The 19,724-nt window shown below is 36.5% G+C and overlaps 1 protein-coding gene across 16 annotated transcripts in view; it reads right to left on the bottom strand.

Moving 5' to 3' along the window:
* TMEM87A (transmembrane protein 87A) overlaps positions 1-19,724 on the bottom strand; it is a 36,042-nt gene that overhangs the window by 1,596 nt on the left and 14,722 nt on the right. The window contains exons 8-20 of one of the 16 annotated variants that reach the window (XR_011529379.1): positions 15,660-15,721; positions 14,690-14,873; positions 13,609-13,708; positions 11,226-11,319; positions 10,362-10,433; positions 7,800-7,908; positions 6,777-6,835; positions 5,846-6,007; positions 3,880-3,953; positions 3,383-3,444; positions 2,660-2,715; positions 2,212-2,242; positions 82-266 (exon numbers count right to left, since the gene is read on the bottom strand). Coding sequence is in view for 12 of the 16 variants with exons in the window: in XM_070583245.1 (XP_070439346.1) it covers positions 82-266; positions 2,212-2,242; positions 2,660-2,715; positions 3,383-3,444; positions 3,880-3,953; positions 5,904-6,007; positions 6,777-6,835; positions 7,800-7,908; positions 10,362-10,433; positions 11,226-11,319; positions 13,609-13,708; positions 14,690-14,873; positions 15,660-15,721 (1,192 nt within the window). In the remaining 4 variants the exon portion in view is untranslated. Of the gene's footprint in view, positions 1-81; positions 267-2,211; positions 2,243-2,659; positions 2,716-3,382; positions 3,445-3,879; positions 3,954-5,845; positions 6,008-6,776; positions 6,836-7,799; positions 7,909-9,685; positions 9,755-10,361; positions 10,434-11,225; positions 11,320-13,608; positions 13,709-14,689; positions 14,874-15,659; positions 15,722-19,724 lie in introns of all 16 variants that reach the window. The other 15 variants (XM_070583245.1, XM_008518589.2, XM_070583256.1 and 12 more) reach the window with 15 other exon arrangements.

Here is a 19,724-nt window from a genome sequence, read left to right as displayed (position 1 = left end):
AGAGATTTAGCCATAAGCATTTCTACTCCAACACTGAGAATTATAACAAAATACTAGAAAGAATTAAGCATTCAAAAATACAGGATCATAGGGGCCGGCCTGGTGGCATAGCAGTTAACTTCACACACTCTGCTTTGGCGGCCAGGGATTCGCCGGTTCAGATTCCAGGTGCAGATGTACACACCACTTGTCAAGCCATGCTGTGGCAGGTATCCCACACAGATAAAGTAAAGGAAGATGGGCACAGATGTTAACTCAGGGCCAATCTTCCTCAGCAAAAAAAAAAAAAAAAAAAAGATTATATAAACAAACTGTGTGTATCCTTATAATGAAATATTATATATTCATTAAAATTATGTTTGATGAAAAAGTTCTAGAGATCTATTGTGCAACAATGTGCATATACTCAACACTTTGCACTTGAGAATGGTTAGGATGGTAGATTTTATGTTTTTTTCACCTCAATTTTTTAAAAAGTCATGTAAAAAACTACATTTGATTATAAAATATTATTTACAGTATGCCATCTCAATTAAGAAAACTGTACTATTAAATTTCCTTTCTTACCCTATTTTTTACCTTAATTACTATTTTTTCATTTTTCCTTTGCTTCATTTGCTAAGCACCCGTCACAAATTTATCCCAAACTCTCATAGAACTGTAAATCCCTTTTCAATATGATCAATTACATCAGCTAATCTATCCTTTTCACTTTTTTCTTAGAAATACCCCTCCTGAAGCTCTGTGTTCTCCTGCTCCCTCCTGGACTGGCTGCTCTCCAAGCCTGTCGCCCTGCTGTCACTCTGAGAGTTTCTTACATCATCTTCCTGGAGATTTATCCTCGCGTCTCTGTCTTGGAGACTTTACTTCCTGGATCCCAAGTCTTTCTCTTTTTAGTTCCCTCACTCTGTAATTAACATTTTCTACTACTTTCCTGAGAAAGCACACAAGGACGTCAATTACTTTATTCTTGTGTAACTAAAAAACATGTTTATTGTACCCTCATATTGATAATTTAGTTGAGTATAGAATTCCAGGTAGAAAATAATTTTCCTCAGAATTCAAAGACATTGTTCTATTAGCTGTAGCATCCAAAGTTGCTGCTAAAGAGTGTGTGCCATTTTGATTCTTGGTCCCTTATTTAACTTGTTTCTCTTAAAATTCATTTCAGTTCTGGAATAGTTTTTTCACACAGGAGAACATGAACAGATGGGTGAAGTCAGTGCTACCAAAAGTACTATAGTAAACCTGTATTCCCATGAATGGCACAACTAGGTTTCACATACTCAGCCCCGTCTGGCTGCATGGCTGGAGAGCTGAAGCCAAACAGAAGCCCTGAAGGCAAATTATTAGCAGAAGAAAACCCCAAGAGGGAGATCTTGGAACTGCAAAATACACCGCAGAAAGCGAAGTGTTACACAGATAGGTTTAATTCCGAATGGCAGAGCTCTCAATTACTGCAATACACAGAACGGCTAAGGTATCTGACACTGTGGGCTGCATCACACCACGGTCAGGGAAATGAAAGCCAATCCAACACAATGAGTCAGAATCGGGCAGATGCTTTCAAAAGGCTTTGTGAAATCAGGAGACTCTAGAATAACCTAATATTCAGAATACATCCAAAATGAGTTCTCAGGAACTCAGACTAAAATTCTTACATAAAACTTCACCGTGAAGCCTTCTAGATGAACTGCATGGAGGCATATTAAAAGATTAAAAGTCAACATAAACATTAGAGGTACAAATTATAATCCTTACTATTGGAAGAGGACAGTGACACAGATAACACTGAACAGTAGATAACTTAAAATAATTTATATTTTGTTTTGGTCTACTATATTCCTTTCTCAATACTTTTCTTTATTATTTTTGCCTAGATTAGATAAGAGTTAAATTTGAATTTCTTAAAAACAAAGGAACCACAAAGTAGGAGAGTAAAGTATTTGCTACACAATTTAAACAAAGACATTCTCAAGTCTGACCATATAACTTTGGAAAAGAAAAGGAGAACATGTACAGAAAAGAAACATTCTTGAATATTTGAGTTCCAATATTAGTATTTCTATTCTCACCCTTTTTCAACTATACCAACTCTAGTTCTTCAGGCCACTACTGAGTCAAATAAGTAAAGGTTCCCTGAACAGAGGACTTATGACTCCCTGTTAAGTCACCAGACCCAAAGTTTATGCACATGATTTGATTACTAACCTCATCTGAATCCAGAAGGGCTGGAAGTGCTCTGCCGGGAGAAAAATACCAAATCAGTGTTACTGGAGTTGCATAGAAAACACAAAACATGTTCTGCATTATAAGAGGACCAATGTTTAATTAAAATTATAGCCATGGAAAAGAACTCAAAACTTCCAAAAGGATTATCCCATTGATTTTGGGAAGATCTATAGCTAAATCTTTCTAAGCAGAAATGTCATCTGAACAAATAATCCCAGCTACTTTTGTTTGTATATCATACCTAATCTTTAACTATTTTCTAACATCTTTTTAATGTTTTAATATTCTTTTAAGTGATTTAATCTTTTACTTCTAAAGTCAACTACAAGCATTCTCATTAGTATGCTCTTCAGCTCATTCATTTAAAATAATAAAAGTAATACTAACTCTGAAATGGGATTCTTGAGGTAATGATTCAAAAACTTACACATCTGTCACAGAAGAAGGAACGTTCTCTTCTACCCACTTCAAATCATCTTCCTGCTGGGAACATACAAATACCAGTTGTTACTAAAATGCACCAAACAATACATCTCAAGTAAGGATCTAAAGAGGACTCAAAATCTTTAAATTTAATCTCTTGTCACTCTGAAGTAGTATGTTCATATAACAAATGGGACTGCTAACAGAAAAGTCAAATAATTTTAAAAACTATATAACTGAAATATAAAATGACATCCTACATCCCTAAATGCTTTCTTCTCAATGGTCTAATACTAGAATATGCTTCATATAAGCTTTGCTCCTTAAAAGTGAGATAAATTCTAAACAGATTTGAATGCACAACTCTAAGACCCAAAAAAACAACTGCTGACTGAAAAAAACCTTGATTTTTACTACAAAAAGATCTTAGGTTATTAATGGGGCTACAACCTCACTGATGAAAACTATTAAACAGAACCATCAGACTGGCCTGGTACCTTTTAGGACATAGTAGCAAACCATCTAGCTAAAGATTACTAGGTCCTAGACCTAGAATCACTCGCTGTCTCTACATTTAAAAATGTAAATCTAACATATACTAAAAGATTTATAAAGCAAGCTTAATTACAGCATAGGTAAACAACATCATTAAGGCCTGTACATAACTGCTGAGCTCCCCAAGGGCCAGAGGACAGGGCAAATAGGACTAGGAAGAAGTCCTACTTACTGCTTTGTTTACTTTACTATTTCCATTTGGTTCTTGTTTGGTACTTCGCATTTTCATTCCTTCTGTAGAAGAAAAAAAAAAGTAGATTGGTTAAATCCATCAACAGACCTGCTATGATTGCAAAAATGGATTCAGAGCTTTATTTGAAGCTTAGTGACAGTGAATTATACAACAGATGTTTCTCCATCTTTACATTTATGCTGGAAAGTTCAAAGCCAAATTTTCATCTCATCTCTAGTTAAGCAACCTGGACATTTAATGTGCAATTATTTACTGAATTTACCATGGCTTCATCTTAAGATTCATACTCTTATTTTCGCTTTCCCTAATTTCACCACACACCAAACTAAGCAACAACACAGTTGTAAAATAATAAACAATGCACTTACATCAAAGTATCTTGATTTTGATACTTGAAATGTTATACTTGCTTTACTCTTTCTAAAAACCAGAAAAGAATATGTAAAGCACAAATAAAAGGTGAATTTTATCAGTACCAAAGCTTTCTTTCAGCATAGGTTCCTTTTGCTCATCCTCCTCCTCTTCCTCCGACAATGGTGAAAAGGCAAACCTGACAGAACAAAGGTAGAACAGAAGGAAGGGAATCAGAAAAATACAAAAGCTGCTCCACTGTCTGGACTTCATGGGACTAATTATTGAAACTGCAATTACGGTCATTCATAACATCAGTTTAGTGAATAATAAAATAATTCTTCCCCTTCAGAAAGCTCTCAATTGTCTATACGAGCAAGGGCGAAGCAGCACAGGATCATACTATGAGTGCAGACTCAACCACGTAAAACCTGTAACTTCAGACAAGTTACTTATTCTCTCTATGCCCGTTTTCTGGAGGATAATAAACATTACTCATAGACGTGTTTTGTGAAAAGTAAGTCATTTCAAAAAGGGCTTAGAATAATACCTGACACATAGTAAGCATTCAATAAATGTTCATTTACAAGCATACGTATCACACAGAGGTAAGAAAGTTCTCATGAAATTAAAAAACTCAGCCTTCAAATTGGTAGTTAAGAGATGGAAGTCCTGATCTTGTGTGTTCCAGCCAATTTAAAATCTCAGTTTCCAAGTGGGGAGCTGAGAAGATGAAGGCCTGATCCGGTACATCTCAGATATTTTTCCTTCACAACTTCCAAGAGACTCAGCAGAGCAGCTGCCAGAAAGGTAATTCCTAGACTGCACGAGCTGTGAACTCACTCTGCGCTCACTGTTGCCTAGGATTTTCATTCTACCTTGTTTTTAAATCTCCCTTTCATGATTAAAAAAAAACTCTTTATAAGCTAGGAATAATAGAGAACACCTGTAACCTCTTAAAAGGTAACTAACAAAAATGCACAGTAGGTATCAAAGTTAATGATGATACATGAGAAGCATTTACTCTAAAGCCAGAATAAGTTGAGGAGGCCCAAGGTCATCGCCCCAGTTCAATGTTATACAGGTGGGCCTTGCCAACACAAGGATCAGAAATGCGGCAACAAGACTATTTGGAAAGAAAGGAATAACATGGTCATTACTTTAGATAACAACCAATCTAATGAGAAAACGTAGAAATTACCAGAACAAGATAATGTAAGAGGGTTGATGGATATGATAAATATACAAAAGTCAACAGCATTCCTACATATTTGAGAAAGCCACCCGTATTATTTTATTATTATTTCTTTCTTGAGGAAGATTAGCCCTGAGAAACTGCTGCCAATCTTCCTCTTTTTGCTGAGGAAGACTGGCCCTGAGCTAACATCCGTGCCCATCTTCCTCTACTTTATATATGGGACGCCTACCACAGCATGGCATGCCAACCGGTGCCATATCTGGACCTGGGATCTGAACCGGGGAATCGCAGGCTGCTGAAGCAGAACGTGTACACTTAACTGCTGTGCCACCGTGCCAGCCCCCACCCATATTATTTTAAAAGGTTGCATCCATAAGAGCTGTAAAATTTTTTTTAATTTAAATAAAAGTTACAAAACGTAATTGAAGCATTGAAAAAAATTAAAAAATGGAGAGAGATACCATATTCAAGGATGGAATTATCAAAAAGATATATAATTTCCCTAATCAATCCATTAATTCAATTAAATTCCAATCAAATCTGGTAAGGTTTTCCTAGAATTAAACAAGCTAAATTTCTGATTAAAGAGCAAAGACCCAACAGCAAAGGATTTTAGGAAGTACATCAGGCATGCTCCCTTATTTACCCACATAAATACTTATGTTATCAGAGACGTCAACTGAAAGGGACCTTATGTTAATTAGTTCAACTCCCCATTACAAGAAAAAGAAATTAAGACCCAGAGAAATGAATTTTTTGGCAGCATGCCAAAAATTACAATGCAAGTGAATAGCACAGCTGAGCCAAAAACCCATTTCTCTGGATACCAGACCCAGGGAGTGTTCCTTCCACTATATGACAAGGCCATGACACTGTCATCCATTGAACCACACCTAATTGATGACATGGCCATTCAATGGTTAGCAGCGTAAATAAGAAGTGTCCAAGAACCTCTGGTTGTTTGCAGATGGTCGCCAAAGAACCATGATGACAAAGAGGATCATGGAGAACAGCAAGCGCCAGATGGCATCATCCACCCACAGCTCCCGCCAATCCTACCAAAAGAGGGAGAAGCACAACATTTATACACATTATCTTAACCCTTTGTTTACAAAGCCCATGGAATAGAACAAGAATCACTTATTCATTCAACTTTTATTTACCAAGAGCCTGCTATGTGCTTGGCACTGTACTGAGGCCTGGGGATACAAACTGAATGAACACAGTTTCTCCCCTTGTAGTGTTTATTGTTGCTAAAGAAAAGGCACCAACTGAATGCAGCACTTGTCAATACTTCATTATAGCTCTGAGAATCTTGAGGGAAGGCTTTTTATACAAGGTGAAAGAGAGTAACATTAGGTTATTTCTTTTTTATACTTTTCATTTTATTTATTTTCACCAAAATAGAGCCTTAGCTGCTTCCAAAGAAATGCTATTGGACACAGTCTTTGTGCTCTCATCTTAAGGACACAGCTTCTAGTCAGATTAGCATTATTCACACATATTTAATGTTTAGGACTCTGGATTTCTTGTTCAAGAGTTTTTAGTTAAGGCAAGATTGGGTTATGACAGACTACGGTTATCACTATAAAATTCTCTCTCACTATTGGGATTTATAGTCAGACCCTCCACACAAACAAAACACACCTACCACACCAAGCACTGTGCTCACACAGAAAGAACACTTGGGAGGGATGCATTCTGACCCTCCAATAGAGACCTAGCCCTAACTTTTTACTAGGTGTGAACCTTACCATGGTCATCAGCATCATCACCTGTGTACAAAACAGCACACTATTCATAAATGCACTGTTTATAACTCACCGACTGACACGTCACTATCCTGAACTTCATGGTTGTCCAGATGATAAACACAATAGATGCTAACAAGAAACAAAAAACCTGGTCAGAGCATCAATCTGGTTTACACCTCAATTAAATTCTCTGATTCTGGTTATGAGGAATTCCACACATCCCTAACCAATACATAACAATCATTTCCTATCAGTTACTTTAACAAATTTATTCAACACAAATTTACCTAACTATTATAAGCAAGGCCCATGATACGTACTCTTGACAACCCTTTCTATACTTAGTTTTGTTGACCATCTGGCTACTTCAGTAACCCTGAGAATTGGAAAAGGTGGTACTGGAAATACAGCTTTTTCTAGCATTATCGGTAATACAATTTTTTTCCTTTCCTTTATCCTTAGTATACTAACACTAATTTTTCTTTGGCTGGTCAGATGGAAAAAAAAGGTGGATAAAATGACTGCAAGACAGAGTTGTTTGTTGGTTCCAATCACAGTCCAATCACAATCCAATTCCGATCACAATCCAATAGTGAGGCCAGACCTCACTAGTCTTGGTACCATGGCCAAAAGGCAGGCAAATTAGCCTACTGTGACTATGGTCTTTCTAATGCTGTATTTTATGCAGGCTTAGTGACATAGGTAAAAGCAATTTAATAGCCATGTGCCCTGATCTAAAATTCTATAGCTATTTATTGAAACAAATAGGCAAGTATTAATGTCTTCTAAAAGGAATCTAAATGCTATATGGCACTCAAGCTAATTTGCCTCAAGAAAAAGAATTCAGACAGGAAAGGGATAGACTAAGAGTTGAAATTATCTGTGGTCTACTTTCAGTTACTAAATAAGTGGTTCCTAATCTTTTTTGAACCTCAAACCCATTTGAGAATTTGACAAAAGTTAAAGTTCCCCAAGTGAAACGTACAAAATGTCCTATGTAAATTTCAGAGAGCCCACCTATTGCCTCTCAAGTTAAGAGTCTCTGTTCTAAAAGGATCACATTTAAACAGCAGGAAGAAAGTCCCTGACTTACCTGCCACTGCCAAGATAAGCGTGTTGGTGAAATGTCGGTACAAAGAGAGTTTTACAATGTTCCTCCGAAGTTTCAAGAGCTTCATTGTTTGAGTCAGGCTAATAAATATGTGTTTGCAGGTCAAGGAAATCAACATTCAGAAAAAACAATAAGCTAGTACATTAATGCTCAAGTTTCTTTGAGGGCCTGGGGTCAAACTGATAGAGCTATGGATCCCAGAGGCCTAACAGTTCTCTCATTCTCAATCTCACAAACACCGCAAGCCTCACCATGATTAACAAGAAAGTCTTCATTTTCAATAAGACTTGAAGAGAAGGCAGAATCAGGATAAAGTAAGAATGCAAAAAATAAGAAGAAAAAAGAAAAGAAGAAAAATATATTTTAAAAAAGAGAGAAATAAAGACAGGAAGAAGCTTTCTAGAGAAACAAAGATGAAAAAGAAAGACAAATGGAAGAAAATGGAATGAAACTGCATAACAGGCAAGGTAATAGGAGTTAACACCATCTGCTCTCTTCCTTTAAGGTTAAGTGGCTCTCTTCTCACTGCCCCAGCTAACCTAGGCTACAGTCAGAAATACACTCATGCCCACGCCCTCCCGAGTTCTACATTCGGTCCCTTTATGCCATGTTACGGAACCTGCCATCAGCTGCCTGAGCTATCCTGAATTGAAAGGACAGTACAATTACAATTGGCAGAGAATCCCAGGCAGTTTGGCTCTAAAAGCAACTAGTCTCCATTTTCAGAACATTATTCCCAAGTAGAAGTTGCCAGAGAAAGACAGGAGGGGAAATGACGACTACTAAAAACAGTATCTGCTCTCATGTCCAACTTTTAGAATAAGGAGCAGATATGAAAACACATGAGTCGGAGCTTGCTTCTGCCCTTTGATAGAGCCTTAGCTGCTACCTAGTCATTGGGTTATCTTTACTGTATGGTCCATCCCACCTCCCTCTCTCCACTCCTCCCAATACTCATAGAGGTTCACAAAGCACATTTGAAAGATAGCGCCCTGGAAAAACTTGGAGCATTTGAACCCAGGACCCTTCAACTTCAAACATTTTTGACATATGATAACCCACAAAATTGCAATTCTGTTTACATTCAGCTTTTCATAACAGTCAAGTCTATCAAGACAATAATATTGCACAACTGCACACAGAACCAAGTACACAAAAACCCAAACAAATTTTTTAAAAATCCCATAAGAGTCCAGAAACTTGAATTCTTCATTCAACCGGCCAAGTCCCTAATAAACAAATGTTTAATTTTAAGAAACAGAAGAAAAAGATTACTCAAAAACTTAGTTATCTGCTGGGTGCCTTTGCCTGTAAATGAATCAATATTTATTTAAAAGAATGGAAGTCTTCAGACAATCCTAAGTCAGTTTTTGAATGAGGGTACAAAACACTTAACCCTGTGAGGGTTAAGATCTGCTAAACCTATACAGAATTTTAAGAGAGTCAAACAACCTTAGCTAGTTCCTGAAACCGCGTTTTAAGAATGAAAATCTTTTCAGAATTTTCAAAACATGTAATAACTGCTAGAGGCTGAAAGAAACAGCTGGACCACGGCAGCCAGTGGTTCTACCCTAAGCGGGGGCACAAACAATCCAAAATCGAAGTGAAACGCTCATTTAACAAAAGAAAGCCAGAAGTTTTTATCTTGTGCTCAGTCCACAGTCACCAACTTCTGACGTAATTTTAAAAATTAAATGCAAACAAAAAAACTGCTTACCTGAGCCCTCAGACTGTTAGCCTGAAAATACCCTATTCCTCAGACTAAGGAGTAACCAACAAAACTGGTAAAAACCCTTTGCAAAAAGATCGATGGAAACCCATCTCCAAAGGGAAAAAATGAACCGCCATCAAGCCAATGAGAAGGATATCCACCAGCAGAGGGCAGTGTCTAGGAAAGCCAAGGGGATAAAGGCCAAGGAAGCAAGATCAGTCTGGGCCTGCAGACAAAGAAAAAGAGGTGGTGAAAAAGAGATGTCCAGACAGGCACAGAGAAGAAACCAGCACACGATTCTACATTTAATCATCTGGAATGGTTTTACATTTGAATTGAAAGAAAATAAAAAGGACTAACACTTGGCATCTACATCATTCTTCCCTTCTGACAAACCATCACCTGAAACATACAGCTATAAGCATTTCACACACACCATCAATTATACTCTCAATGCAATGAAACATGCTGCTAATAAGAGGCAACCACTGTTCCTAGCATGCTAAGATCCACGTTAAGAAGTGACCATACCTAAAAGTATGGTGTTATAAGACCCCATCCCATCCTATCATTTCCTATCATTGTGAGTTGGGGTACAAGTCTTAAAAAGATCCTTCTCATATTTAAAATTACTGCACCATTAATATACTAAGAACTAATTTCCAGCATTGTCAAATAATGTAATTTTACAAAAAAGAGCTCACCCCAAAATAAAATGTAAGGCAAGTATCTGTCCCAAAAACTATGCTGTTTTTTCCCAAAAGTTTATATATATGTAAGATGTTATTTATATAACCCTAATTACCCAGTCACCAGGGCATCTGAAAGGATATCCATAAAATAATACAGGCATCAATTGCTGAGAGGGCCACGTTTACTATCAGAGCCAAGGGATAAGAAAAATACTACAGCATCAGAAGAAAGAAAATGAAATTGACAGAGGGTTAAAGTTGCTAAAAGTCTAAGGAAATTATATACAGAGGACAGTGTGATTTGAAAAACAAATTTGCATCCATAAAGTGTTTTACTTAAGGGTCAATTTATTGCAAAACTTATTGAGCCCAGTTTTCTTGAGGGCAAAGTCAAGTTTGTAGCATTTATCACCCTGAATCTAACAGGTTATTGCAGAGAGTGATTTTTTAATAAATAAGAAAATAACTGGAATGACCTAGATAGGCCCACTTCGTCCTCACATTAATCCAGCCCTAACATAAATTTCTTTATCACTTATATCTCAGTGCTTTGGTTTCCTTCCCTGGCAAAGGGTATAATTATGTAATTCTCGAGAATGATGTGAAATTAACTAGATGCATTTTATGAAAGTCTTTGAAAGTCAAGAGCTAGTTAAGCAAAGAACACTGTCACTTTAAGACAAAAATTAGATTAACTAGCAAGTGCATGATTACAACGTTTGCCACTTATACAAGAATGGAGCCCACTGTCCAGGAGGAGGAACTAAGTGAGCAGCAATTTGTGAACAGGTGGGAAAGCATCCATTCCTGATCACAAATTAAATTTATAAAGCTCTAATAGATAAATTAAAAGGAAAAAATTAATCATACATACATTTTGAAAGTGAGAGGCCAAAGGTGACTCAGAAGCAGTAAAGAAGCCCATGGACATTCCCAATTCACCCCCTCAAGACAAAAAGAAGACATCTGAACTGACCACAAAAAGTTAGATTAAGCAATACTGACCCCAGTAACTCGGAGGACCCCTTCCATGCCAGAGAAAAAAAGATAGAGGGCTCCAGCTACCACAACCTTGTGAAGAGTGACTCCAAGGCGAGGCCTGAAGAGAAAGCAGAGAGAGAGTTGAGTACAAATGCAACAAACCCCAAGACAAGCTAAGTAACAGGAACTCATTAAGTTGATTAATACAGGCCAACAACTTAACAGAGAAAAGACATACTTGATTCACCTAAGAGAAGAAAACTCAAAAAAAATACGGTCTCAAACAAGATAGTGAATACTAGAAGTTTAGAGCTGGTCTCCGGTTATCACATTTTAAAAAAACTTTTCATTGTAGAGAACTTTGAAACACAGTCAACAGTATAATAGACCCTATACAGCCATCATCCAGTCCCAATAACCGTCAATCTTTGGCCAGTCTTGCCCCATGTGCACGCCATCCACTCCCCATCCTCCCATACTATCTTGAAGCAAATCCTAGACAGCATATCTTTTATTTGTTATATATATTTCAGTATGTGTTTTTAACAGACTTTTAAAAAACATAACCACAATACCATTATCAAATCTAAAAATTTTAACTGATATAATCAAATATCCTATTAGATAAATAGTACATTTGCAAGTTCAAAATCCAACAAAATATGAAAAGTTTTTTAAACAGCTTCTGTTCAAAGGAGGAAAAGTCTTAGATCCTTGATATTCAAAATACTACTTAATAGAATCTACATTTTAACAAGATTCATTAGTGTATTATAGTTTGAGATGCAATGCCTTAAATCATGTCTACCTAAGCCTTAGCAATATTTGTTCTTATATTTTATGTCATACAGTAGAAAAGCTCTGTATGCGCAGGGATTTTTCCTCCCTACTGGTGTATCTTAGAAACCTAGAATATTTCCTGGCATATAGGAGGCACTCAAATATCTGTTAAATGAATCAATTTTAAAAATGAAAATCCCCCATTCCCCTCATCCCAATTAAAGCAAAACTCCTTTAAATGAATGAATCATTTTTAAAAATTAAAACCCGTCATTTCTTTAATCCCACTTAAAGCAAGACTCCTTGAAGTAACTGTCTACACCTGGCTAGTTCCAATTCGTCTTCTCCTATTCTCTCTTGAGCTCACTCCAATCAAGCTTTTGTCCCAGCACTTCACCAAAACTGTCTTGTTAAGGTCACTACTATCTTCCACGTAGTTAAATCCAACGGTCAATTCTCAATCCTCTTGTCTGACACAAATAATCACTCCCTCCCCGAAATATAGTCTTCAGATTTGCCTCCTACTGTACTGGTCACTCCTCAATTTCCTCTGCTCTAATTCTACTTCATATCACTGTATTAAAGTAACAGAAAATGTTCAAAGGCTTAGTCTTTTGACCTCTTTTCCATATACACTCACTTCCATGGTGCTCACATTCAGTCTCATGGCTTTACACATCTACATTCTGATGACTTCTCAAATTTGTACCTGCACCCTAATCTCTCCACTTTACTTCCCTTTGGATATCTAACTAAACTGCTAATCTTGCCTCCGCTCCAAACTTATTTCACCTAAGATCTTCCTGAACTCGGTAAATGTCAATTGCATCCTTGCACTTGCTCAGCCCAAAACAGTTGGCAACATCCTTGATTCTGCCTCTCTTCCACATCACACATTTGATCCATCAGCAAATTCCACCGGCCCTACCTTAAAAATATATATAGAGTCTGACCACATGTCAGCATCTCTTCCCCTGGGTGTACGCGTAGTTCCCTCGCCTCCTTGAGACCTTTACTAAATGTCACTAAGTGAAGCCTTCCTTGCCACCCCATTTACAACTGAAAGCTCCACTTCCTGCCCAGACTCGATATCCTTTCCCTGCTTTATCCGCTCCATAGCACTTACCACTGCCATATCAGATATTTTATTCACTGATTTTTGTGTGTCCCCTCCCTCCACAAATGTGAACTCCAAGAGTTCTGTTTACTTGCTGTATTCCCTGAGTCTAGAACAAAGTCCAGTATATAGAAGGCACTCAATAAAATTGTTTTAAATAAAAAATAAATTATTTTCAGACTATTAGAGCAAGAATGCTCTTCCTATAAAAAATTTGATTTGAAAAAATATTTTGGAAGAGTAAAGTCACTGTAAGTTTACTCTAAAAGTGTGCTATTTCAATGTCATTCACTACACTGCGGATTTTCCTGCAGGTGCTTCTTGAGTTCCAAGAAGTGAAATGAAACACAACATTTTTCCAACTTCAAATCCACAAAATTTCAGATACTTGTCTTATCTCAGAACTACTTTTAATATCAACTCTTTCAGAATTACAATGGGAACCGGAAATACAGTTTCAATTTGATCAGCATTGTAATATGCTCTTCCATATAGGAAGTTAATACTTACTTGACTATGCCATATCCCAAACTGACTATGATGACCAGAGTTCGAGCCAGTGAGCGTTTAACTGCTGAAAGCAGCTCTGCAAGGATCAGGGCACCTTGAACTATGAGAGAAAAGGGGTGAAAGGTGCTATACTCGAGGTTTGGGAAAAGGTGCGATTCTACAACCAGAAATGTAGATCTCACAACAAGCAATGGTATGAGTCCTACTAAAAAATAATACTTCTGCAATTTTTACAAGTATACATGCTGATCTCACTTATCTCACACATGTGAACAGCAATCTGGGCGTGTGCAATTCACCTTCTCTCCCCACTCCCCATTTCACTAAAACCTTAGCAGAATACCTCACCCCACGTGGACATTTACAACATCTAGGAAACTTCTCCCCTATTTTTAAAAACTGCGAAATATACGTATACATAGAAAAGCACAAAACACATACACAAAGTTTTCAAATCATTTTCATCTGAAATCACATCTACTATTTTCAAGCCCTTTCAAAGACAGGGAAAGATCTAATTAGTATACTTGCAACAATAATCAATAATTAAATGGTCTCATGAGAGAGAACCAAAGTTATCACAAAAACTTCAGTACAAAAACATTTCTCTCATTACCTGTTCACCTTAATAATCTTGAAGCACCCTATTTTCTTGGTATTAGTGTATTTTACCAATTCTCAGATGCACTTCTCCCCATGTTATCTTTGAAATCAAGGTGTGTCTTACAGTCAACAGCATCTTACAATTAAATTGACAGTATTTGTTTTCTTTCTTAGATGTATACAATAATGGTGTCTTAAAAATCAAGGGCAATTCAGATTTGATGACGATAATAATCTTTCCAAAAATGGCCACTACTGTTCTAACTTTCGTGAGTTATTTCAGTAGAATCATTCAAATCACTGAAACCACAAGTTATGAGATTAAAAACAAAAGTCACAATCATAGTGATTCTGCTTAAGTTTTTCTAATTAAGTAACTGAAAAGTTAAACCTACTTAATGACTGCTGACCTTAGGGAAATTGTCACATGTCTCACCTGCCGATCACACAAACTGGCAAACATTTTATGGTTCCGTACCAGATTCTCCTTTGTATCGGATGTTCTGAAATTCTGCATAGAAGACAGCTTTCTCAAGCATTCCCAGGAAGATGACAGCACCAATCCAAAACTGAATTCTCAGGAGATCTCTCCAGTAGCAGGCAGACCATGCCAACCACAGAACACCAAACAGGACATATACAATACACATCACCATGAAAAACTGTCATCCGAGTGGGTAGGAGATAAAAAGGAGGATTAGGGCCAAGAGCCAATTTAGCATCAATATATAGTCTTAACACACTATAAAATATACATTTTATACATTCTACTTTAAAAATAATTATTTTATTTCTTTGGAGTTCAATACTAACATGAAAAAACTGTCTCCTCTTGAGCAGAGAGAGACCACCTCAGGACCTGTCAAAAGTGACCACTCTTCTGTACTAAAAGAGCTTTTTCAGCTCACAGTCTAAAATTATATAAACGAAGACAACACTGAAGAGGAAAAAAGGCATGGCAGGGTTAGTATATAGTTATAGGTAACAGAAGAGGACAAAATAAGAAAACTATGAAAGGGAAAGGTAGAAGGAAAAAAAACAATCATGAGCAAAGGAAATTTGAAAATAGATTAAGGATATTCCCAGACATGGACACAGATACACACACTGAAAAGGAGGAAGCAGCATCATTTAGGTACTTTAAGTGGGATCAGAAACTATGGGATTGTAAGCAGTGCCCTTCTTAGAGAGAGAATGTCAGACTGAAATCATCTTTGAGGTACTTTCTGACTCTAAAATTCCACAAGTCATCAACCCAAGAAAATGAAGGCGGAGAGGGGTTCACTGACCCTCCCAAGATCACACTCTAATAAGAAGTAAAGAACTGAAAGCCATACTTTCTGAACTGTTCAGGTACAATTCTTTAAAAAAGAATATTGCTACAAAACACGGACAATCTTTCAACTAAACTCATTTAATGTTGAGGTTAACAATCTAAGTTCACTTACAATCATCAATGGATAATCTTCAAGCGTGAGGTATTCATAGGGACCCTTCACTTCAACAGTCACTGCCAAAAAACAGTCCTCAGAATTAATGTAAAGGAGGCAGAAATTAAACAAAAACATTACGTGACATTTGTCTGATGAAATTAATGAAAATTCCATTGGGTCATTTATTTTTAACCACTTAAATCTTGGTGAGTATTACATTTATAGAGCACTTTGAAATTCATGCAGTGTTCCCATGGTTCGTGCTATGTCCTGCACAGGCCTCCATCCCTATGCTCCAGGGAGTATCTTAACCGGAAAAGCCCTCTGTTCCCATAGTCACATCTTTAAAGATAAGATTGAATGTATTTCCTCCACAAGGCATTCTGTGAGCTGCCCAACTGGAACTATTCTGCATCTCCTCTAAATTCCGAACATACTTCATATATACTTTTTCCTACAACACATCACTAACATGCTTTAACAAGTACCAGACTTCATTCCTTCATTCTGCCATCCTCTTTGTCGTCCATCTCTCCTTACCTATGTTTTCCTATTGCTTTAGTATTTTTTTTTACCTACTTCAATTTTATGCATTATGTAACTTTGCTACATTAATGTATCATCTTTGGAAGGTGCTTAATAATAACAAAGTGTTTAATAAAGCAGAACAAGTGACAGTAACAAGAACCTGAAAGACACATCTGCCTTACTGAAGCAAACCTATGACTATTTTAAAAATGTAACTGATAAAACTATTTGGATAAATTTCAGATATGATTAATAAATAAAAACAGATTTATCTCCAAAGACACAGTAATAAGTGCCTATTCAACAAAAATTTCCTACTAATTTTTATCAGGCAAAAAGGGCATACCATTATTAAAAGTAAATTTGGTCGAATACTTATGTGAACAAAAGGAGCATCCCATAATACCAATCATAAAAATTTCACAGCAGAACTGGTTATTAAATCTATACATTCTTAATTTGATAAAAGAGCAAATAAAATAATTGGTGATTATTTGTCACATTCTTTGCTTACTCTATGCCAGGGGTCAGCAAAATATAGCACACAGGCCAAATCCAGCCATCCCCTTTTCATTAATACAGTTTTACTGGAAAATAGCCATATCCACTCACATACTGTCTACGGCCCCATTTGCACCTAACAGCAAAGTTGGGTAGTTAAAGTACAGAGAACATTTACTATCTGGATCTTTAAGAAAAAGTTGGCTAACCCCCACTCTATGCTAAAATACAACATACATTTACTGAGCACTTATTATGTGACACACACCACGGAAAACATAGGAGTTGGAAAGATGAGTAAGACGTTTTCAACCATCTAGTGGATTACCATCTAGAGGGGAGAGGAAGTTGCAAACCAACAGAGAGAACTGTCCCTCTGAGCCAGACCCAGAAGGATGAGTGCATATTTTCCAGGACAAAGTAAAAAGCCATCCGCGTAAAGGAAATGACATGAACAAAGACAGGTGTGAGAACGCATGTATATTTAAAGTACACGTAGTCTGAGACTGCACACAGTAGCATATAGTAGTCTTCTGAAACAAGGCAACAAAAGGTAAACTGGGACAAGTTGTAGGGTTTTATAAGCCTTGCTGTAGAATATGGACATTTTACAGGTGATGAGGAGACATCAAAGGTTTTAATGAAGGAAAGATTAGAAGACTGTTTTAGACAAAGAATCCTAGGACTTTAATATGGTGTAGTTAACTCCAGCCTTTAAAGTATCTTCTTAGCTCAAAACAACAGATGAATAAAACGAAAAAAGAGAGAATCAAAAGGACACAAGCTTGAAAACAAGATAAACATCTCCAAATATCAAAACTGAACAGAAACTCAGAACAGTGCATGGTTACGTTGGACTCTGGGCCCAAAAGCAGGCTATGGGAATTGAGAGGGCAGTTCCAGTGAGATTACCAAAACCAGGAGGATTCTAAGAAAAAGGGGATGAGAGCCAGATGTGATGCATGAAGAGGCTGAAGTGGACTGGAGCAGGACTTCTCCTGCTCCCTTTTCAAAGCAAGAAGGTTGGACATACATGTTGGCAACTGCTCCTTGAGACTATTACTCATTAGAAAGCCCTGGGCCTAGAAATACAGGAGAATACACGTCTTGAGTCCAGAAACTGTGCCAGGCAACCCAATGGTTTGCCTAGATCTGCTATATCCCACATTACTATGGAACATAAGACTCACCTCTGGATTGGGAATTAAGCATTCAATACAAGAAACCATAAAACACAAAAGTTTAAAGTTAAGTCAAATCAAAGAAATGATAAAGATAAAAGTAGAAATTTATGAAATAGACAAAGAAATAGTTGGGAAAATTAAAACCAAAAACTGGTTTACTGGGATAAAAATAGGGTAAAATCCCAGAAAGATTTTAAAAGTTAAAAAGAGGGGGCCGGCCCGGTGGCGCAGCGGTTAAGTTCACACGTTCCCCTTCTCGGCAGCTGGGGGTTCACTGGTTCGGATCTCGGGTGCAGACATGGCACCGCTTGGCAAAAGCCATGCGGTGGTAGGCTTCCCACATATAAAAAAGAGGAAGATGGGCACGAATGTGAGCTCAGGGCCAGTCTTCCTCAGCAAAAAGAGGAAGATTGGCAGTAGTTAGCTCAAGGCCAATCCTCCTCCTCAAAAAAAAAGTTAATAACCATTAATAACTTTATGCCAATTAATCTGAAATCTTGAATAAAATGGACAATTTCTCAAAAAAACCCCCAAAACAACCCTGATTCAAGGAAAAATAGAAAAACTAAAAACAAAATACTTATTACCATTAAAGAAAATTAATCAGTTGTTTATAAAATCTACATAGGAGAGAAAAAAAAAAGATTACACCAAAATACTAGCATAAGTGAGTTCTACCAAACATTCAAGAAATGGATAATCCTATCCTTACAAAAACTGTCCCAGAGAATATAGAAATAGGGGACATTCTCCAATTCATTGTATCAGACTAGCATAGCCTGGATGCCAAAACCTATAGGTGACAGCATGAGCAAAGAAAATTATAGACCTTCTGGAAAACAGAATCCAGTTGTGTATATATATGTGTGAAAGGGGTGTGTTTGTGTGTGTGTGTCAAAACCAAATAGTGGCATCTCAGAAATTCAAGAATGGTTTAACATGAGAAAATCAGTTAATATAATGCATCACATTAACAGATTAAATGAAGAAATCTATATGATCATTTTTATCAAAATCAAAAATCAATTGATTTTTATCAATATAATCAAAGCATTTGATAAAACTGACCATTCATTCTTTTTTTTTTTTTAATTTGGGGGCATCTTATCTAAGATATTTACATTTTAATGAGACAGGTTTAAACTACATTTTCTTTCTAAGTCCTTAGTTGTGTTGATACAAATGCTATGGTAGATTGCCTTCCCTTTTCATTAGAATAGACAAACAGTGTAAGATAGGGGACATGTGTTTCTTGAAAAGTTGTTAAAACTCAATGCTTAAAATGCCTTGGGGTGCGATGCCCTTACTGTGGAAAAATTACGTTTCATTTTTCTTAATTTTTTCAGGCATATTTTTAAAAAATATAATCAATTTTGGCAATTAATATTTTCCAAAAGATTGAGAATTTAATCATTTTTTAAAATATTGGAACAAGGTTAACATATTACTTCAATCTCTTTATTGGCAGTTTATTTCTAACATTATTTGTGTTTTTAATTTTATGTTGAACACTCCTGCCAATTTTTTTGAAAAATTATTTTCAAAATTTTCTTCATCATTCCTATTATTTCTTGAACATTCATTCTTAATACTAAAAAAAAGAAAGAAAGAAAAAGAGAAATACACTTAGTAAACTAGGAATAGACATGAACAACCTTAACTAAATAAAGAATACTTTGAAAAATCTATACTAAACATCACACTCAATGGTGAAATGTGCCAATATTGCCAGTGAAGTCACAAGCAAGATAAAGATGACCACCATCAATGTTTCTCCTCAATATTCTATTTGAGAAAACGGGGAAGGGAAGAAAACCACAGAGGAGAAGGAAGAAACAAAAAAAGAAACTATAGGAAATACAAACCA

Source organism: Equus przewalskii, chromosome 1 (genome assembly GCF_037783145.1).
Source record: "Equus przewalskii isolate Varuska chromosome 1, EquPr2, whole genome shotgun sequence".
Taxonomy (NCBI): Eukaryota; Metazoa; Chordata; class Mammalia; order Perissodactyla; family Equidae; genus Equus; species Equus przewalskii.
This window is presented reverse-complemented; position numbering and strand designations above follow the sequence as displayed.